General features: G+C 42.2%; 1 protein-coding gene across 8 annotated transcripts in view; it reads left to right on the forward strand.

Annotated features, from left to right (window-relative positions):
* Window positions 1-23248, forward strand: part of PPM1H (protein phosphatase, Mg2+/Mn2+ dependent 1H) — a 328683-nt gene that overhangs the window by 205562 nt on the left and 99873 nt on the right. For all 8 annotated transcript variants that reach the window (XM_064283939.1, XM_064283941.1, XM_064283943.1 and 5 more), the window contains exon 5: window positions 14459-14543. In XM_064283939.1, the coding sequence (XP_064140009.1) occupies window positions 14459-14543 (85 nt within the window). The remainder of the gene's footprint in view (window positions 1-14458; window positions 14544-23248) is intronic.

Genomic DNA, 23248 nt, shown 5'->3' on the forward strand with positions numbered 1-23248 from the left:
TCCTACTTTGGTGAGTAGCATCTGGGTTCTTAAAAGCTTGTGGGTGGCCATCTAAGATACTCTACTGGTCCCACCCCATCTGGACCAAGAGATAATGAAGAAAACCAAAGACACAAGGGGAAGATTAGTCCAAAGGACTAATGGACCACAATTACTACAGCCTCCACCAGACTGAGTCCAGCCTAACCAGATGGTGCCTGGTACCACTACCGACTGCTCTGACAGGCATCAAAATACAGGGTCCCAAACAGAGCTGGAGAAAAATGTAGTACAATATTCTGACTCACCAAAAAAGACTGGACTTAGTGGTCTGACAGAGACTGGAGAAACCCCGAGAATATGGCCCCCGGACACCTTTTTAACTCATTACTGAAGTCACTCCTGAGGTTCACCGTTCAGCCAAAGATTAGATAGGCCTGTGAAACAAAAATACACATAGTTCAACCCTGTTGTTGTTAGGTGCTGTCAAGTCGGTTCTGACTCATAGCCACCGTGTGTACCACAGAACAAAACACTGTCTGGTCCTGCACCATGCTCACAATCATTGTTATGCTTGAGCACATTGTTGCAGCCACTGTGTCAGTCTGTCTCGTTGAGGGTTTTCCTCTTTTTTGTTGACCTTCTACCCTGTATATGAGACTAAATGGGTACACCAGCCCAGGGGGAAGGATGAGAAGGCAGGAGGGGACAGGAAAGCAGAACAAATGGAAATGGAGAACCCAAGGTCGAGATGGGGAGAATGTTGCCATGTCACAGAGTTGGCAACCAATGTCTTAAAACAATATGTCTATTAATTGTTTAATGAGAAACTAATTTTATCTGTAAACCTTCACCTAAAGCACAATAAATTAAAAAAAGGAAATTACAGCCTTGGAAATCCTACAAGGCAATTCTCTGCCCTATAGGGTCACCATGAGTTGGAACCTACTTGACGGCATCGGGTTTGGTTTTTTGCTTTTATTTTAGTCATATCTGGAAATTGTACAGAAAACTGGAGAACAATACATATTAGTATATTAAAGGTTCAGAAAAGTCCTGCAATTAAAAAAAAAGGGTTTCTCAAAAAAAAATTTTTTTTTTTTGAGCAAGAGGAACCTTTTTATTTATTTATTTATTTTGTTTGATAGTTTCCTGTTATTCCTCAGAGGAGTATTCTACGTAAAACGTCATAGAGGTCAGCCTAAATTCATTGATTTATTCTGTGCGTAAGAGTTTGCCACAGAGATGAAGGAATGAATTCATCTTCCTGTGTTCTCAATTAATATGTTGGTTCTAGCCTCAACTTTGTTTTTTGTTTATTTCCCCCTGTTCGTATATACTTTCCCTGGAACATATATTTCCATTCCACTGTTGTACCTAGAGTGTAATCATGACCATTCCCAAATAGCTTAACATGCCTAAGTCTAAATGTAGTATCGTCTTCACACCAACTGCTCTTCCTGTCTTGCTTATCATCAGTAGCATCATCACCCTCACTTGACCAAGCTAGGAACCTCAGCCAATTCCCAGACTTTTTCTTCTCCTTTACTTCCCACTTACAATCAAGGAAAGAAAATTGAGTTATGTATTTATCTCCAGAACTTTTCTGTGTGTTCCCACAGACATAGCCCAAACCCTGATTTCTCATTTGGACAATTAAAATAGCCTCAGGTAAATTATGGGTTGAGTGGAATTTTTTGCTGGGCAAGGGAGTTTGGGATGGGAACAGTTTACATATCTGATTGTAAAAAAATAAAACCTAAAATCACAGATGTGCTTAGAAAAATGTAAAGGCGACAATATTTATACTAATGGACAAGGTGGTATTTTAGAGCTGCTAATCAAGAGAGGCAGGAATGTCTCAATTCCATCTGTCAGCCTCTGTGGAGCTCTTGGGGGGTCTGAACACACCGATGGAAATGACAATGGAACATCAGTTTAACATTTCATCATTAAAGCCCAAGCCAAGGTTGTACATACAATTTGTTTTTTTATTCATATAGCTCATTGGGATCACAGTTAGGGAAGGTTGTCATCGTACAAAATAACAGCTAAACGTTCCAAGTAATTGACTATTCCAGTTTGACTTTTTGGATACATGAGTTTCCCTTCGTGATTCACTTAGCTTTGCTGATAAGCGATACTTAAAACCCCTGTGCACGTGTACTCATTTAATCTGAAAGAAGTGGTATTTTCTCATTTTTCAAATGGGAAAAATTAAGTCTTATAATAGCTAACTGATTTTCCCAGTTCATAATTTGAACTAGCTTTTGGACTCTGAACCTTAGTTTCTTTATGAAACATATCAGCTGGCTTTCTAAAACCCTATTGAACAAGTACAAAGTAGCAGAAATATGGGTTTTCCCAGGCTTTGCTGTATAAGGAGCTGACATGGGGTGACCATCAGCAGGCAGGGCCAGAGACACCTTACAGGTCAGGCTGGCATACAGTACCTAGCCTATATAACCTGACCATGGCCCACGGATGAGCCCACCTGCCCTGCCAGGCAGAAACCATGTAGCTTATTTTTTAACAAGGGCATGTGGCAGTGAGGATACTCTTTACTTCCACGGTATAGGTTGCAAGACTTTCCTCAACAACAGCATATAGTCTAGAGCTAACTGCTCATGGATTCAGTTTTGCCCTCGTGCGCCAGATGCGGTTCCTGATTTATTGCATCATCAACACCAGGAACGGAAACCTTAAGATTTTTGGCAGGTGAGTATAGACAAAGCTTCCTCATGTCCTCTTGAAGAACTCCAGAGATGGAGACCCATGGGCTTTGGTCAAATGTTTAATGTGAAGATCAAGAAATTCTTTCCTGCTTCCAATCATAGTATCTTACTGATTTGATTTAAATAGAATTTTCTCTTGCTTGTTTCACAGTTAGCATGAAGAACTGGTCACCCACTATTCTTTAACAAAGCCATTTCAAATGCGTGAAGGAGAGTGTGATCAAATCATGCCTCATTCTTTCCTTAAGGCGAAAATACCACAATTCCTTTAACCTCCTTCAAAGCACCTATTTTCCACTCCTTAAATTGTTTTTACTTCTTTTCTTGGGATTCTGTCCAGAAGCTCCATTCCATTGCCTTTTTAAAGCAAAGAGGTCAGAATTGAACACAACCCTAACAAGGGTGTGACTAATGCAAAGTATTAGTAAGGAGATTGCTTCCCAGGCTCTGCATGTCCTACCTGCTCTGGCACACACACAGCAAACAAGTGTAGTCATCAGTCGTTTCAAAAAAAAAAATCCACTCTACTCCAAAAATGACGGGAGTCAAGAGAAAAATAAATACCTTTGGCTGCCTCACCCAGTCAGAAACATCTGGCTACTTGATATGAGGAGAAAAATACGGCTTGGAAAGTGGTTGTTCACATTTGTGCTGGGGGATTATGCCATGCTGTAGACTGTGTATTTACCCTGCTCTTGAGAAAGACAGAACACATACCCTTCCACACAAATGGCAAACACAGCATTAGGTGTTCAACATATGCATAGAAATTTAAGTGTGCATTGCATGCATTAAAATCTAAGTATACAGGGAAAATTTTTCCAGAAAGGTACTTTTAAAACTATGCAGAATGAGAAGTAACTGGGATTTTCAGAAACAAGTTTTCATAATGAGAAGAAACTTTAAGAGGGAATTTTAAAACCCACCAATTGGGAATGTAAAATGGTACAGCCACTTTGGAAAACTGGTGGTTCCTTAAAATGTTAAATGTAGTGTTATATTACAAAGCAACTCCACTCATAGGTATAAACTCAAGAGAATTGAAAACACGTGTTCACACAAAAACTAACACATGTTCATAGCAGTCTTATTCATTATAGGCAAAAGTGGAAACAACCCAAATGCCTATCAGCTGATAACTAGATAAGTAAATATGGTATATCCATATAATGGAATGTTATTCGGCCATAAAAAGGAATGATGTACTGATACACACCACAACATGGATGAACCTTGAAAATATTACCCTAAGTGAAAGAAGGCAGTCACATTTTGTATGAAATGTCCAGAATAGGCAAATCCATAGAGAAAGAAAGAAAGATTAGTAGTTGCCAGGGAAAGGGAAATGGGGGGTGACTGCTAATGGGCACAGGGTTTCTTCTTCCTGTGATGAAAATGTTCTAGAATTAGATAGTGATGATGGTTGCATACCTTATGCATATACTAAAAATCACTGAATTGTATACTTTAAAATGGTGAATTTTATGGCATGTGTATTATATCTCAAAAAAAAAAAAAAACTCACCATTACTTTACAAATGAAACCCCTTGTCATTCTTCATTCTTTTAGAAATAATACCAAACCCAACGCATAGCTGTTGAGTTGATCCCGACTCATAGCGACCCTATGGGATAGAGTAGAACTGCCTCAGAGTTTCCAAGGAGCGCCTGGTGGATTCGAACTGCCAGCCTTTTGGTTAGCAACTGTACCTCTTAACCACTACACCATCAGGGTTTCTTAGAAATAATAAGCACCTCGAAAAGGTTTTTTTTTTTTTCTTTTTTTAATGGCTCTGAAGCTTTTGCCTGATCTGGAAAATATTGTGCTGGTGCATCAGGTTTCATGAATGTTGCTGGTATAGCACGATGTTTGTGGAGAGGGCTGAATTGTGACACTGAGAAATTGTTCTGGGTGGTGTGAATACAGACGGGGCTGTTTGTGAGGAAAAGAAACATCTGACTCAGTTATCTGCTCTGAGAATGGTCGCTTATTTTTGCTGCCCCTTCAAAATCTGAATTACTTTTTTCTCACCATTTTTTTGGTAAATTTTTTGCTTAGGAACTTTATTGCCTATTTGTGGCCTTGTTAAATGAATCATTGTATTTTTGTAAAGTTCTTTAGTGTCTTTTCTGGAAATGGAATGACACACCCAAACTAATTTCAGGGTCCTGGGATGATTTTTTTCCCCTCAGCTATTTTTTAACACCTCTAATTAGCATCTGCAGCCCCGCTGTTCTCCGAAGGCAGTAACCCTGGTCTTTCCGTCCGCTGCTCAGCTTCCTTTTCAAGTGACATATTTCCGATACTTCTGAAGGAGACAGACACTTCTGCTGCATCCACACAGAAGCCACAAGGTCCAATGCTTTTTGACAAAATGGGTAACTCCTCCCTATACTTTGGAATTGATACACACTGCCAAAAGGTTTTCCGAATGGCTTCTCTCTGTCACCTTGTATCAGATTTTCTCCTCTATTCTGGAAATGTGCAGTTTAATGTTGCGTTTCGAATCACTTTCAGCTGAAAAATTGTGTAATGGAATCAGGGCATCCCATGGATACTCTTAACAGTGTCAAAGATGCCTTTTGTTTGCAGCTCTGTGTTCCAAGGGGACTGGTGACAACGGTGAAATTACATTGGGGTCCTTGCTCAGTAATGGGCCCCTTGTCCTTTATGATTTAAGAGACGTGCTAAGGGTGGCTTCTCCTGTCCTGGTGCTTCTGTATTTGGCTTATATTTATTAAAATCTAAATTGTGGTGATTACCACCTCCTGAAAAGAGAAGTAGTAACTGTAGTAGCTGTTGCCATTTCTCCACCCTGGAATCATTTTCAGAATCATTTAAATTTAGAGCTAAAAGGTACCTATGAAATCATGTGGCCCTACCCTTTGTGTTTACAGGCAAGGACCGAGGCCCAGAGTTAAAAGATTAGCTCAAGGTGGAGCTGGGACCCACCAATTCTGAGTCCCGGTCCAGTGTCTTTGCTGTCACACCACACAGCCTCACTGCCCAGCCCTGAGCATGCACACGTGTGAATTCCCTCCCATGCCATGAACTTTCTGAGTTGGGGACGAGCTGGAAAATCCAACATTGCCCCACTATCGTTATACAGTGCTTTTGCTGTCACATTTTAACCTTCCAGGTAAACTCATTTTACAGGGGGGAAACCACCTCCACAATGCGTGTGTGTGCACCATACACACACACACACACACACACACACACACACACCAGCATATGTTCAGTTTTGCTTGCTCTGAAAGAAGGGAGCTGTCTTCCAAGTTATTAGAAAGAGTAATTGGCTGCTTGCTACCACCCAGCAAGGACATCTCCTACTCCACTTACTCCTGGTAGTGATGCCGTGAAGAAGTAGATCCTCTGTTCTGCAATCCAGACCCCGGAGTGGCTGGCAGGACCTTCAGTTCTGCAAGTTGTGTGGTGGTAGGTAGCTCACAGGCAATGAATGCAGCAATTGAGTTCTGTTTTGATTTTTTTCTTCATCAGGGTCACTGATTTAATACACTGAAGATTTCTCTATGGCCACTGAATAAATCATACATCGATGTATGCTGTCAGTGCCTAAGGGGCATAGTCTCAAGTCAGTTCTTAGGTCCCTAGAGAAGTCTGTGTACATCAGGCCATCACAGAATGCCCAGGTAAGGGAGAGGCTTGCACCTGTACAAACTCACACCTTTCCGTGGCTGAGATTAATGAAATCTGACCACCTGGACAAGGGACTGACGAATTCTTCACTCTCCCAATGACTTTCTCACTCAGAACTTTTTTTATTTTTCCTTTTCTTTTTGTTTTTAAGCATGTTTGGCAGTTCTAAACTACGTTTTTGGGTTTTCTATTATGGCATAAATGACGGGATAAACATCAGACATTTGGGGACTTAAGCGGTTCTTTTTGTTTGTTTTGTGCTTTAGATGAAGGTTTACGGAGCAAACTAGTTTCTCATTAAACAATTAATACACATATTGTTTTGTGACATTGGCTGCCAACCCCACGATGTGTCAACACCCTCCCCTTCTCTACCTTGGGTTCCCCATTACTAGCTTTCCTGTCCCTTCCTGCCTTTTCATCTTTGCCTCTGGGTTGGTGTGCCCATTTAGTCTTGTTTTGTTTTATGGGCCTGTCTAATGCTTGGCTGAAGGGTGAACCTCAGGAGTGACTCAGTACTGTGTATCTGGGGGCCAAACCAGTTCTTATTTTTATAACAAAATCCAGCCACTGGCTTCTTTTCAGTTAGTGGCTCCTGACACAGCTATAGGATACATTTGGGGCTGTGCCTGACCTCTGAATAATGACTTCTGAGATGTGGTTGGGTAGGACTTTGTGGACTAGTGCTTGGGACACAGTAGTCTGGACCACTGGTAGTGTTTTAAAGAGGAATCAGCATTTAGCAGGACTCTAGGCCTTCTGTGAATATATTGCCAAATCTGGGCAAGTAAATTCCTCATCAAAATTTTCAAAATGAATACATATTCCCTATGACAGTCAAATAATACAAAGATGTGTAAAGGAAAATTAACTGTCTCCACTTCCATACCTTTCTCCCAACTCATTCAAATGTTGTCCAGCTGTCAGGTGTCAAAATGACCAATTAGGACAACGAGCCAAACAGAAAGTAGCAATCATGCCTTTATTCACTTCCTGTGGTAGTGCGGGCAAGAGGCAAAAAAAAAGAAAAGTGCCACTTCCTCAATGTTCCATTTTTCCTCCATGGAATTGCAAGGGCAAGGGTCAGTCAGATGGCATACAACTCAGGCAGGGGGACTTGTCACTGCTCTGGAGTTCTGAACAAGACTCTTGCCTCTATGGGCCACGGGGAGGGAGAAGGGGAAGGGCAGGAGTTGAAAAGTAGTGAGTCAGAGTCAAGCCTCCCCGCTACCCCCACAATACAGAGGTCTCTGAAGAGTTTCCTGAAAAGTGCCTCAGTTGAGGATCATGCCACACCACCACCACCACCAAGGAAGCCTCCAAATGGAGGTGCCTAGGCTAGGAATAGGAGCCCTGGCTGTGCAGTGGTTAAGCGCTTGGCTGCTAACCTAAAGGTCAGTGCTCCATAGGAGAAAGATGTGGCAGCCTGCTTCCATAAAGATTTACAGCCTTGGAAACCTTATGGGGCAGTTTTACTCTGCGCTATAGGGTCACTATGAGTCGGAATCGACTCTAGGGCAATGGACTTTTGGGTTTGTTTGTTTTTAAGCTAGGAATGCAGATACTCCTATGAACATGGCTGGCCTGGGAGACCCTGAGTTTTAAACTGCACTTTCTCTAGAGCTGGCACCAAGCCTGCTGCGGGGAAGGGGCGGGGTTTTGCTCCATGAGGCGTGCTAGGCAAAGCCTGTGGTTGGGTCTGAAGGGTCACATGTCGGATTTTGGCCTGGAGCTGGACACCTCATCTGTATGGGGTATCTCTATGTATTTCTTATATTTACAAAAATGGGATTGTAGCACACATTGCTCTGTACCTTGCTTTTGCCACTTAATACATCATAGATATCTCCAGTGACAAAACATGGACATAATTCTTTTTTTTAATGACTGCATAGTATCTCATAATGTAGAAAGCAACCCAGTTTATTCATCCATTTCACTTTTGGTAGAAACTCAGGCTGTTTCCGGTCTTTGTCACAGCAAATAGTGTTGAAGTGTGAATTCTTGTATGTATATCCTATGTGCTGATTTTTTTAATTTCTTTAGGGTATATTTCCAAAAGTGAGATAGCTAAACCATTGGATATGTAGTTTTAATTTTAATAGATTTAAAAGTTATAATTCCCATTCCCATCAATTGTGAGAATGACTTTTTTCTCTCACTGTATGAGAATTATTATATATTGTTAATTTTGCAGATAAGTGTTTCCCAATCTGATGAGCAAAATTTGGTATTTTAAAAAATACTACACGTTTTTGCTTTATCTCCTTTTCTTCCCTCCTAAGCTGGAACATCCTTTTACTAGTCGTATTGTTCCTAATGTATTTCTCTGTTATCCGTGGGAAAGTTTTAATAACTATTCTTTCAAAAATTTTGTACTCTTACAGTATTTTGTTTGTGGCAGATTCTTAGCACATTTTACCAACAATTTTATAGATATTTGTGTTCTTGTCTTATTTTTGCTCCTTATTATAAGAACTTTGAATCTTGTATCTATTTCTCTTTCTATGTACCTATCACAGCTTAGGAGCCTTGGTGGTGCAGTGGTTAAAACCTCAGCTAGCTAACCAAAAGGTCAGTAGTTCAAATCCACCAGCTGCTCCTTGGAAACCCTATGGGGCAGTTCTACTCTGTCCTATAGGGTTACTATGAGTTGAGATCAACTCGAGGGCAACGGTTTTGGTTTTTTGTTTGTTTGTTTTATCATAGCTTAAAGTAGGCTTAATTAATGTACAGATTTTTGTATATTAAAGTAAGAAGTGGTATGGGGTATGATATAGTTAGCTTATAAGATACATAAAAGGTAAACCTCTATTTTACTTTAGTGTATGTCTGCTATACATGTACATATATGTGGTGTTAACTTCATTTAAACCAGCACAAGTGCATAGTTCAAATTAAGATCTCATGGTTGACTCATAAGAATGCATTAAACCTTATTTACTGTATGGCAAGTAATGCTCCATCTTTATACTGGACAAGAAATTAAGGCGTGTGAACTTCAGTTCTAGTCTCTGTGAATGAAAGAGTGACCTTAACTTTGTGGAATATGCTTAAGCACCAGCCCCTCTGCCTACTACTGCCCCCCACCATGTACACACTTACACGTCTTCGCCCTTCTGTCTCCCACACAATTTCTTTCTTGTCATTTATCTGCTTTTTTATTCTTTGACCACCCTCTCCAGACGTGCCACTGCAGGTGGGTATGGTAAGGGGTACAGGGTGGGAAGTGGTTGCCAGTTCATTAAATCACACGTCCGTGCCCCCCCGACCCGTAACGTTCTCACTTAATCTCTGGCCAAACCCTGGCTGGGGAGTCCCCACTTGGCACAAATGGTTAATATGCTCACTACTAACTGAAAGGCTGGTGGTTCAAGTCTACCCAGAGGCACCTTGGAAGAAAGGCCTGGTGATCATCTTCTGAAAAAATCACCCAGTGGAAACCCTACGGAGCACAGTTCTTCTGCGGTATACATGAGGTCCCCATGAGCCAGAATTGACTCTGTGGCAACTGGTTTGTTTGTTTAACCTGGGTAGATAAATGGAATGTCATCCAAATTCTGACCACGGTAATATTCACAAGTCCAGACCCAGAGCCCCAGAAGAAAGGTCAGGGCCTATGTCTCGCTTTCCTTGATCCTCACCGCCACCCACAGCTTTTCAAAACTTTCTTAGGAAAAGCGTTTGGTAAAGTACAGTGATAAAGCAGAGGTATGAAGTATTCAGGGTCCTGTGATGAGACAGTGTAGCTCTAAAGATGTTTCTCTGCTTTATTAGTCGTTTAGTATGAGATTTGTCAGCCTTCACCTGCACACGGTTCCTTTTGGAACCTCTTCTCTCTCACTGCCCTAGTCCTAGTCCAGAATGGAGACAAGCACTCTGACAAGTTGATCCCGAGATCAGAGGTATGAAAGAGAGAGAGAGATCAAAGGAAGCCAGGTATCACATCGGAAGAGGCATCACCATTTAGGGACTGGAAAGGCTGGCAGCCAAACATGCTGTCATCTTTAATCCACAGGATGCCTGATGAAAAAGAACTTGGTTGTTCACACAGAACTGAAGAATTTTCCGTGCATAAATGGATTTGGATATAATTATCTATTTAAGAAAGTAGTTAGCTAGGCTTACCCCAGCAGTGAATATTTAAATTGAATGCAGGTACCTCATTCATGAGAATCCAAAATTTAAAAACAGTAAACATGGAGATGCTACTGACTCTCTGCCTTGGATCCATTCTCTCTTTCCTGCCCCCACTAATGATAGGGGCACCTGCCTGGCTTCTCCTTGTCATTTGAGTCACTTTTCAGTGGTGCTTCTGTTGGAATGGCATCCTTTTTGTTCTGTTGGTGTCTGTTGATTTTTAGGCAGTTATAAGTAATAATGTTATTACTAAGAAAAGTCTTATTTAGGGCCCTCGCTTCTTGGTACTTCTGTCCATTGACTCAAGTCCAGCTCACTCTTCATCCATTGAATCACTTGTTTATCAGCAACAGTTGTTCCCTGTCTGCCACAGGCCAGGCACAGGGCACCGGAGATTCAGAGACAACAATTTAGGCTCTGCACGGAAACCACCCTTGGGGTAGTCAGAGACAGCCGCGGAAAGCCAGCAGTCACAGGGAGGACTGGAAAGTACTGTGGTACAGCTAGGCATACAACACAATAGAGTTCCAGAGAAGGGGCATCAAAGGCAGGCCAGGCAGGCATTCTCCTGAGCTCTGAGTCTCAGTGGGGAATGGGATGGCCAGAAAAAGGGAGGAGCAGATATGAAAATAGCAAAAGTAAAGCTGAAGTCAGAAGTATAGGCAAGAACCAGATAATGAAGGAAATTGGAAGTGCTGAGAAGGACTGACAGGCTTTAGATAAGGCATGTGACATCATAAGAGTGGTACTTTAAGGTTTTCTCTGTGACTGTATGGAGCATGGGTCTAGAGGAAGGCAGAACAGGGTCAGGGAGAACAGTGGAGAGCTGTGGAGTCATGAGGCAGCCTTTGCCCTGATGGGTACCTGAACCAAGGCACAAACAGTGCATTAGATACATGTGCTATTGGGGAGATGAACTCTACAGGACTTGGTGACTGATTTAATGCATGGAGTAAGAAAAGTGAGAAGTCTAAAATGCCTCCCTGGCTTCTGGCATGATAGAAATGTGTGGGCTGGAAACGATATTTGGATTTATCAGCATATGCAGTTGTTGAAGCCACTTATTAAGTGCCTACAATCAGGGTCAGCTCCATGGGCGTGTGACACACAAGGCTCTACTCTCAGAATGGTCCACACTTGGTTTAATACTCTGCTGTCACCATCTCGAAATTCATAATAGATTTTGAGTCAGAGCCTGGAAGCTGGGCTTAGGGGGATGTAGAAAAAAGGGTAGCCCTGGGGGCACAGTGGTTAAGAGCTCGGCTGCTAACCAAAAGGTCAGCAGTTCAAATCTACCAGCTGCTTCTTGGAAACCTTACGGGGCAGTTCTGCTCTGTAGAACTATGTGTCTATCAGTCGGAATCAACTTGACAGCAGTGGGTTTGGTTTGGGTTTTTATGTTTTTGGCGGGGGGGGGATTGGAAAAAGTGAGGAAAGAGTTAAGACTAGCTTTAAGCAAAATTTTGGAAGAGGAGGTTGCCTCTGGAATTTATCAGATAGTGATTTTCTCCTCAGGTTCTTGGGACCCTTGCTATTTTAAGACGGGTTTCTAACCTAGACCTTCCTGGCCCCCTTTCAAGCTCTCTATATTTCTCTACCCTCTGTCAAGACCTCCACTCCCTTATCATAGTTATTCTCAGCTGACAGTTAGGACAAACACAGTTTGAATTAATTTGTACTAATTTCGACGGCACTGGATTTGGGGAATTTGTGAATAGTGGATATCATCTTTCTTGGGGGCGATTGCATTGTAAAAGTGTCTCTGGATCTGTAAGAAGGAATCTTTAATTTGTCATATTTTAAAGGGCATAATAAAAGAGGAAACCCTGGTGGCGTAGTGGTTAAGTGCTACGGCTGCTAACCAAAGAGTGGGCAGTTTGAATCCGCCAGGCGCTCCTTGGAAACTATGGGGCAGTTCTAGTCTGTCCTATAGGGTCGCTATGAGTCGGAATCGACTCGTTGGCACTGGGTTTTTGGTTTAATAAAAGAAGTGAAAGACACTCAAATATGAATGTTACTGGAAGAGGCATCCTCTTTCTAGAGTCAGCTCCCCTAAACTTTTCCAGTGTCTCACAGCATCTACTGTATATCCTCCTAGACACGTAAATTCTGTAAAGCCCCCAAGATTGTTTTATCATCTCTTCCCCTGCCTGCCCTCCCTCCCACCCCCCAACCCCCCCACCAGTTTCTATGACAGCAGCAACTGGGGCACAGGTGGTGATGGGCTGGGGGAGGGGTCACGACAGCTGCAGCCATTTATAAGGATTGTTTATAAGTCAGGAGCTGCCTCTCTGGTGGGGGGTGGGGAGTGCCACCGAGGGGTTTCTAAGTATAAAGAACACACCTTCCCCTAAACAATGAGGGCAGAGCAGTCATTGGCCCAGGGCTGAGCGCCTTGGAGGCATTTCCCATGTTTGTGGGCCTTTACAGAGAAATGTGTCAAGCCCACAGGTCTCTGGCTCACAGGCTCCAGGGAGCTGTTGAGTTCAGATGGAATGCAACTCCCCAAGCCACTTCCATTTGTCGAAGAAATGGCAACGTTCCGCCACAACCGATCAATAGCTGGAAAGTGGCTGTCAGGAACCATCTCAAACCAGAAGATCTGAGAACAGGAGACACCACTGGGAATGGGCCTAGGAAAGATTGCTCCACCGTTATCGATCCTGCAGCCGCTCCTTCAGGCATCTGCTTTGAGGAACGCTGATCTCTCAAAAGTCCTTGAATCAGCAGCAGCTCTGGGGCGCAATTTTGTGTGTGCGTTTCTTGAGCTTAAGATGAGTTTGGCTTTTCCTGGACCAGGGATATTACCCTAGAAAAGCAGGAGTCTGGGCCCAGCCTTCTCAGATTTTAATATGCATATGATCACTTGGGGATCCTATTAAAATACAGATTCTAATATAGTTAAATCTGGGATGGAACCTGAGATTGTGCATTTCTAATAAGCTCCCAGGTGAGGTCAGTGCTGCTGGTCCATGGGCACTTTCAGTATAAAAGGTCTAGAGCTGCACTAATACATTAGCCACTAGCTACATGTGACTACTTGAATTTAAAGTTAAATTAATTAAAATTAAATAAGATTAAAAATTCACTTCCTCAGGTGCTTAATAGCTGCATCTGGCTGTTGTTGTTAGGTACCACTGAATCAATTTAGACTCATAGTGACTCCATGCGATGGAGTATATCTGCCCATAGAGTTTTCTGGGCTGTAATCTTTATAGGAGCAGATCACCAGGTCTAGGCATGTTCAAACAACCACCCTTTTGGTTAGCAGCTCAGTGCTTAACCATTGAGCCCCAGGGCTCCTTCACATCTGGCTAGTGGCTGCCATATTGGGCAGCATAAATAAAAAACGTTTCCATCATCATGAAAGGTTCTACTGGATAGCACAGGTCTAGCAACAGCCTGTGTTGCATCATCCATTCATTCATTTATCTGTTTATTCACTGAACATCTATCATGTGCCCAGGTACTGTGCTCCATGCTAGGGTTTTAAGGTTAAACTAGCAGAATAGGTAAACATACACTAACTAGAATGTGATGTGCTTAAAATAGAGATGCCCATGCCATGGTGAGAAGGATCCCTGGTGGTGTAATGGTTAAGCACCTGGCTATTAACCAAAAGGCCAGCAGTTCGAACCCACCAGCGGCTCCACCAAGAGAAAAGACCTGGTAATCTGCTCCAGTAAAGATTATAGCCTGGGAACCCTATGGAGCAGTTCTACTCTGTCATATAGGGTAGCTGTGAGTCAAAATCAACTAGATGGCACACAATGACAACACCATGGTGAAATGCCCAGAGTTGGTAACAGTGAATTTTTCCATGCAGGTTGGAGGAGAGGATGTCTCCCAGGCATTTCATGTGTGTTCTGAACCAAGCTATGGTTATCATAGAATTAGGGTACTTACAGGATTGATGGTTGACAATGCGTTTTCACCATTTCAGGGCCATAATCATCAGAAGTGGAGAAATCATCCCCATGTCTTCGGAATTCACCCCTGAAACTGAGCGCCAGCGACTTCAGTACCTGGTAAGAGTCCACTAGGTTTTGCAGACCAGAATGACGTCAGGGATGGTGTCAGAGTTGTTTCGGAAAAAACACATTGCTATTGACATGGAACAGGCCCACAGCAGTCAAACGACATATAGTATTAACTTCCCCACACACATCTTTTGGATCACACATCCTGGCTCCGCAAATGCGAACGCACTCCACCTCTGTGAATTTAGTATTGTGGCTGATTCTGTCCCATCTGTGACCAGTTGAAGACATGGTGTGCTCTATTTCTTGTAATGGTTTGAGATTTACAATGTGATACACAGTTTTGAAGACGATGGTCTTCCCGTGGCCTGCTACCCACTTTAGCTCAAACAGAGGGGCTCGGCATGAATCACATTGTGAGAAGAAGCCTCTGCCAGGCCTGGCGCCTGTGAGTTCCCTGAGTTCTTTCATGCTCAGATATGAAGTCTGCAGGGCCCTTTGGGAGAAACGCAGGTGTCAGAAAATCAGTTTCTACCCTGAAAATAAATTCTTGATATAGATCATCTCGTTTGGGGTGAAATCATGAGAAGGTTATAGGAAGGCTGTTTGGTTTTCCATTTCCTGAGAAGTTTTTGCTTCACTTGCAGGTTGAAGTTTTTTGGGAAACAAGGCTTACTCCCTTATCCCCAAATTCCAGGGTAGGGCTTTAGGCTTATAATCTCACTTAAAAGTGACTTTGATAGTCATCCTAGATCACTCTCTTTGGGAACTAACCCTGTGAATAGTAGTTCTGTGGATGAAGTATTTTTGCCAACTGGCTTTCTTCTTAGACAATATAGGTGAAGTAGTGACCCTCTGCTCTTGGGAAAGAATTCATCCCAGCTACTCAGGAAGGACTTTGTTCATGACTCTCAATTCCTGTATGGGTGAATAGTCAGTACTTGATTACTTTGGTTAGTTTAGAAAGCAACTGGGCCCTTTCCTATAGTTTCCTTCTTTATTCCCTTGTCTGTTTTTGCTTGTTTTATTCTGTAAATAAGTTTTGTTGCATTTACTAATTGTCTGGTACGTAAGACAACAGGAATATGAAACTAATGTTGAAAACAATGCTTTGAATGTTTCTTCACTCTTTCACCTACTCTTCTTTTCAAGCCAACAAATGAACTTAAAGCCACTACTACTGCACCCAGACTTTAGCTCTGTTCATTCTTCTTTGGCAATCTAGACAGGTGGAAGGGACCCCACAGTAGCCAAGGGATCTTCATTCCAGGACCAGCTCTGTTACTCACTGGCTAGATGGCATTGTAGAGTTTCTTAACTTCTTCAGGCCTTGGTTTGTCACATGTGACATGAAGAATTAGACCAGAGCGTCATCAAGAACCTTCGAGTTGGAAGGGTCCTTCCAAGTAGAGTTCAAAATAACTGGCCTCCCTGCTGCCTGTCTGGTTTTCTCCACTCCGTCTTCACAGAACACCAAAGTGATCTTATCACAGACCGTATAACTCCCAGGCCTAAAAACCTTTGGCCCGCACAACCTGTAGACCAAAGGCTACACTTCTTGGCAGACCCAGGATCATAGTCCCTGTCCACATCTACAGCATCATCTCAGTTGCCCCACCATTGCCACCTTGCATCCCATGCTCTAGCCTTGGAGAACGTTCCTCCGTTTTCAGGACACATCTTGATCTCTGCTACCTGCATGCCTTTGTAAATACGCTGTGCCTGGATGGCCCTTCTCTTTGTTCTCTGTCAGGAAAACTCATCCTTTGAGACCTCAGTACAAATGTCTCCTCCTCTGGGAAGTATCCTCCAAGCCTTCTGGGGCTCACACAGCACCATGTAGATACCTGCATTGTGGCTGTTAGTGCGTAGTTTTATATTTCTGCTTAGCATCTCTGTCTCCTTCTCCAGACTGAGTTCAGGAGGGCCAGCTCTTTACGTTAGTCACCTGATACTGCCAGTACCCAGCACAGTGCCTGGCATAGAGGAGATATTGAATCAGAATTTGTTGACTGAAAGAAAGAAAAAAACAGTATTCTTATCAACTTTTGGATCATTACCAATATTACTTTCCCTTCCACGCTCTCCCAAACTTGCAACAGCAGGACACAATGCCTTTGCCATCCTGCCTCTACCGTGCCCACCTTCATCATCTCCTGCCTCTTATCGAAAACCATTTTCCGTTTCCTTCTAGAGGCAATGAGTAATAACAGGTTAACTCTTTGCATTTTTTATTCTGAAATAATTTCACACTTTGAAGTTACAAAAATGATACAAAGAGCTCAAAAGATTAACTTTTATGGAGGACTGAGAATTCTGAAAATATTCCTGAATATTTTGGGATAGGTTCCCTGGTTGGCATAAGCAGTTTACGCTTGACTACTAACCGAAAGGTTGGCAATTTTTTTCTACCCAGCAGTGCTGTGGAAGAACGGCCTGGCAACCCGCATGTGTAATGTTGCAGCCCTTGAAAATCTTCTGGAGCACAGTTCTACTCTGACACACATGAGGTCATCATGAGTTGGAATCAACGGCAACTGGTGTATTTTGGGATGGCTGGAATAAGATGTATTTGGATTCAGGTCTCAACTTTGTCCCATAACTGTGTGTGTGTCAGGAGCCTAGGAATGTATGCTTTGAAATAAGCAAATCCTGTAATAATAGTCACATGACCTATAGGGTGAATCTCTCTGGCAAAGTACTTGAGGAAATTAGGAGGTTTATAGCATAACATTATCTTGTGGTGCAATCTTTATGGTAAAGTATTTGAGAGAATTAGGAGGTTTATAGCATAAAATCTTGAAAATAATACCTACTGAGAGAGGAGAATGGAGCCCTGGTGTCACAGTGATTAAGAGCTCTGCTGCTAACCAAAAGGTCAGCAGTTCAAATTCACCAGCCACTCTTTGGAAACCCTGTGGGGCAGTTCTACTCTGTCCTTTACGGTCGCTATGAGTCAGCATCAGCTCAATGGCAATGAGCTTGAGTTGAGTTTGGTGAAAGGCGAACACGAATGTGATGTGGGCTTCTCAGCCCAACCTTCTGAACAACTGTGTGACTTCGAGTCCTTCACGTGATGTCTCTGAACTTCCTTGTGCAGTGAGTATTCGCACAAGATATTTATAACGTGATTTGAAATTCAAATGAAAAATAATCCTGTGGTAATATAAAATGCAGTATAACCCAGTACCCAGTGCCGTCAAGTCGATTCCGACTCATAGCGACCCCATAGGGCAGAGTAGAACTGCCCAATAGAGTTTCCAAGGATACTACTTTATAATCTTAAATATGTCTAATCCTCTTGATTCATTTATTTTCTTAAAACATTAGTTTCCTTGAACTCATTATTAAACAGTGCAATGAAAGCTATAGTATCCCTTTCCTTTACCCAGTCTAAATGCGTTAGTGTATCCCTGGACAGTTAGCCATGTATTCTTTATTCTTTAGGTCAAATCAAATTTTGTTTTTATGGTGTATGGAGAAACATTCATGATAGAATCATTGAAACGTCTGGGTCCTTAGCCATTTGCGTGGAGCAGATGTCTGCAGTGCCAGAGCTGTTTGACTTGTAGAAATGGTTAATGATTTTCTTGGGGGTCGGAAGGTGGTCAGAGCCCTTTGTACATGAATCATTTTGATCCACGTTGAAGAGGAAATGTTCAGACCCGGACATTTGGGGATTATGGAACTGGAAGCAGATTACAAGATGATGGATATGGTGGGCACCTTCGTTTTGTGTGGTCTTGTGTCCTGACCTCAGAGGCCCCTTCACACCGCTCTCCAAGTAATATGAACCTTGTTTCATAGATTCTCGAGCAGGATGATTAATGGAGTAGGCTTGAAGGTTTGACGTGTTCACACGAAATGTGGCAGGTGTGTGATGAGGGGGTCAGGGGCTGCGCGCTTCTGCCCCAGCAGCCAGGGAGAGCTGATGAGCCTGCAGCCTGAATAAGCCTTCCTCTGCAGTTGCTGAGTTTTGTTTCTTTGTTTTTTTACTGTTTCCAGGGTGATTGAAATCAAATATTTAAGGAGACCCACCGAGATAGACAGAATGTTTCAATGGAGTCATGGCTCAGATAGGAGTGAAGGGGTTCTAGTTTGTAAGCATTTCTCAGCAGAGTTTACAACTCTGATCCTATAGCCTGAAGGAAACACCACCCCCACCTTTGCTTCAGGTGACAGCCAGAAATGGATCTCCCTCAGGGGACTGCTATCGCCCTGAGGTGCCAGAGTGATGGCTTTTCCTCCATTCTGCCTAGACATGTTTATAAACTCTGGTTTGATTACATCGAGATGTGCTGGTATCATCAAACCTTCAAATAATGTACTTCTGTCCTTGTGGAATAATCCAGGTCTACAGCTGTTTTTCATCAAGGGCTACGTACAGAAGAGATGAAAGTGGGTTTCAAATACGCATTTGATATACACAAGTGCAACATTATCTGAGGTGATTTCTTGCCGTGTCCTTGGAACTACTCTCAGCTTTATACACCAAGTCTGGTTCTATCTGCCGTTTCCCTGGCGCTGGGCTTGGAAAGGCTTCAAGTGAGCAGCATTGTGCCTCTTGGCTCTCTGGGATTTTTCATACTCAATAGTTATCTCCAGAAAAGTATTCCTTAAGCCTGAACCCACTTTTACGACAAGAGGCTATCGGTAATCAGGAGGTTCAAGTGGACTCATGAGTAAAAATGACTGACTTGCCACCTCAGCATCCCACTTAACCTTGAGAAGAGGTCGTTAAACCCAGGGAGCCTGGCTTCAGTCACGGGAACAGCTTCACCGTTGCTCCACTTGGCTCCTAAGAAGAACATATGACTGAACCATGGAAAAATCCACTCTGATCCCACCTCCTTCCCTGTTTAATCCCATTTCGTAAAACTGTATATGAGTTTCAAATTTCTAATTAAAAAATCACAGGCTACAGAGTTGGAGAAAAATGTAGATCAAAATTCTAACTCACAAAAGAAAAGAATAAATAAATAAATAAAAGGCCAGACTTACTGATCTGACAGAGACTGAAGAAACCCCGAGAGTATGGCCCCTGGATACCCTTTTAGTTCAGTAATGAAGTCACTGCTGCAGTTCCCTCTTCAGCCAAAGATTAGACAGGCCCATAAAACAAAACCAGCCCAGGGGCAAAGACGAGAAGGCAGGAGGAGACAGGAAAACTGGTAATGGGGAACCCAAGGTTGAGAAGGGGAGAGTGTTGGCATGTCATGGCGCTGGCAACCAACGTCACAAAACAGTATGTGTATTAGTTGTTTAATGCTCTGTAAACCTTCATCTACAGTACAAAAAAAAAAGAGAGAGAAATCACAGGCTAAAAGCAACTGTGACATTTTTCATATTTACTATAGGTTCCCTTGACCACAAAAGTATCACGAAAAAGTCAGGAGATTTTTTAGAACATGAAACTAATGCCACCCAGGGTTTTCAGAGGCAGGGAATACTGCCTGGGGAGCATTGCCTGGCTTCAAGGAAACCTCTGAAGAAGGTAGCCCTTACAGTTGAACCTCACTCCTCCCGGACCCCTGATTTTGAAAATGAACATAAATGGAGGTTTTGTTTATTCAGGGCTGGGAGGAGTTACAGACTTGATGTTGATGCCTTCTGAACCTACCGTGCAGATCTAAGAAAATGAATTCCATGCAGCTGCGTTAAGCAGTTAAACAAACATGGAAATGTTCCCCGAAGTGTGCTTTTTTAAAAATTAGTCTTTCTGAACGGTTGCCATATGCATATGATTTTTAAACTGTCTAAAATCTGTCCCCCATCCCCACCCCGCCACCTCCAATACCTGAATTGAAAGTTTGGCATATAAAACTAGAACCGTCTGCCCGTAGTCCCTTAAGAGTTTAGCTTAGTGCTAAAGAAGCGAGATAATGTCACACATCCTGTAAATAGTATTAGAATTAAATGTGTCTTTTTGGGAGAGGTAAGATTCATTGAGGTTTGTGAGGGCAAATACTTAACCATCTATAAAATGTTTTCTGTGCTTCAGTTTCTTCCTTTGTTAAACAAGATAATTACAGGCCCTTCTAGCACTAGGGTCACTATGAGTCGGAATTGACTCAACGGCAACAGGTTTGGTTTTGGATTTATAGTAGTAGAGGAGCCCTGGTGGTTCAATGGTTAAGCACTTGGCTGCTAACAAAAAGGTCAGTGGTTTGAACTCACCAGCTGCTGCTCTGCAGGAGAAAAGACCTGGTAATCTGCTCTTGTAAAGATTACTGCCTAGGAAACCCTACGGGACAGTTAGTTCTACTCTTTCTTAGAGGGTTGCTATGAGCCAGAATCAACGTGACAGCACACAGCAACAACAAACTTAACATTAGTATAAGGATTGTTATTATTGTTAGGTTCCATCCAATTGATTTCAACTATAGCAACCCCATGAGACATAGGGTGTCTAGGCTGCAGCCTTTATGGGAGCAGATCGCTAGGTCTTTCCCCCCACAGAGCTGCTGGTTGGGTTCCAACCACCATCCTTTTGGTTAGCAGCCGAATGCTTAACCATTGTGCCATCAGGGTTTCTTGATGGCACAATGGTGATGAGAATTAATGTGTTAATATTTGTAGAGTGCTTAGAACAGTGCCTAGCACAGAGACAAAATAAAATCTTAACTATGCATTTGAAGAACCTTTTTATGGCTATCCTGTCATGGGAACCGCTTCAGTGGCCTTTTATAAAATTTCTAAATCCCATTTTGTGTATGCAGAGATTGAAGATATGCAGGCATATCCTTTTTGCTGGCATGAGTTGCTCCCTCTTCAAATGAATGTATTTTTACGTGAGAAGAAAAAGCATTAGGCGTATGAATATGGAAACCTTATATGTTTTATGTAAATGGGTACATTTTACCCCCGATTCTATACATTAAACTGTTGTAGAGTTGACAAATCTAGGCAATTTTGTGTAACACTCCCATTTGCATGCCAGTGTCCGAGTGGCTTCTTTATAATCAGATGTAAATTTTACAGTTTTAAAATTCTTTTAGAAGCATGCTACTCCTCTCTGGCTGATCAGTGCAATCTCCTGTAGAAATTTAAGCAAGAACCTTTCTTGAGATCCACATAAACCAGGCCGAACTTTGTTAGTATTCAATTCAGTGATAGTTTATTTATACAAGCTTGTTTCTTGTTACTTTGAGATTTTAAAGAATAAATTAATACTGATACAATGCTTTTTTTCCCCATGTTTTATTCTTTTTTTTTTATTGTACTTTAAGTGAAAATTTACAAATCAAGTCAATCTCTAATAGAAAAATGTTTACACTCTTTGCTGTGTACCCCTAATTGCTGTCTGCCAAATGAGGCAGCACACTCCTTCCCTCCACTCTCTCATTTTGTGTCCATTTGGCCAGCTTCTGACCCCTTTCGCCCTCCCATCTCCCATCCAGACAGGAGATGCCAACATAGTCTCATGAGTCTACTTGATTCAAGAAGCTTACTCTTCACCCTTATCATTTTCTACTGATACGATTCCTTATGAAAGAATGCAACCACACATATCTAGATCACAGCCATTTCATATTTTCTTTTAACCCAAACCAAAAGAATATAATATTCTTGTGCTATAAATCAGGCAGCCAGTGTTGGCTCTGCAAAAGCTGTTTCATTTAACCATCAGCTATCACCAGTGGCTTGGCCAACGTTATTAATTTCATTCCATTCGTGACCTTAGACTACCATCATGATAAATCATCTTGAAATATAAGGCTTCCAGTCATCTGTCATAGAATCTGATGTGATTTTTTTCTCCTAAGGGCAAGAAAGAGATTACTCAATTTTTAAAAGATTTATGTTAAACACTGAAAGTCCTCCTTTTGATAACTTCCATTCAAATGCTGAGAAATCTGACCATTTTTTAAATGTTAACTTAAAAGTTTTCTAGTTAAACCCATTGCTGTCAAGTTGATCCCGACTCCTCCTGTCCTGCAATCTGCTATCTCATTTAACACATGAGTATTTTTACCTTCCGTATTCTGCTGATGGGAATGGAAATTGGAAATCCTTTGAAAAAGTTTTTGGGAGTCATTATTTAAGCTGAACGTGTTATGACCCAGCCATTCCACACGAATAGAATGGATAAATTGATTGTGGCATATTCACAGGATGGGATACTGTACAGCCCTGCGAGTGAGTAAATTGTAACTACACACAACGTGAATGAATCTCACAGGCTTCACATCCTGCAAAGAGGGCATTCCGTATGACTTCTTATAAAGTACCGAAATGGACAAAAACAATCTAGACATCAGGAGAAGTCTTACCCTTTAGGAGAACAGCCATGATTGAATGGAATCTTGAGGGTAAATTCCAGGGTTCTGGTAATGTTCTTTTTCTTGATCTGGATGCTGGTTACACAGTTGTATTCAATCTGTGTGCATGGTGGGGCAGAGTGGGGAAGTAATATTGTTTTATTTAACAATATGTATTCTTTATATCCACCACCTGTCTGTCAGTTTGTCATACTATGGTGGCTTGCATTTTGCTATGATCCTGGAAGCTATGCCAGCAAATGCCAGCAGGGTCACTCATGGTAGACAGGTTTCAGAGAAGCTTCCAGGCTCAGACAGACTAGGAAGAAAGACCTGGCAGTCTACCTCTAGGAAAATTAACCAACGAAAACCTTATGGATCACAACAGAACATTGTCCGACTGGTTTGCTTTGGACATGTCTTCAGGAAGGATCAGTAGCTAAAGGAGGACATCAGGTTTGGTGAGGTAGAGGGCCAAGGAGGGCGTGGGAG

This window comes from Loxodonta africana, chromosome 4, assembly GCF_030014295.1.
Source record: "Loxodonta africana isolate mLoxAfr1 chromosome 4, mLoxAfr1.hap2, whole genome shotgun sequence".
NCBI classification, from domain to species: domain Eukaryota; kingdom Metazoa; phylum Chordata; class Mammalia; order Proboscidea; family Elephantidae; genus Loxodonta; species Loxodonta africana.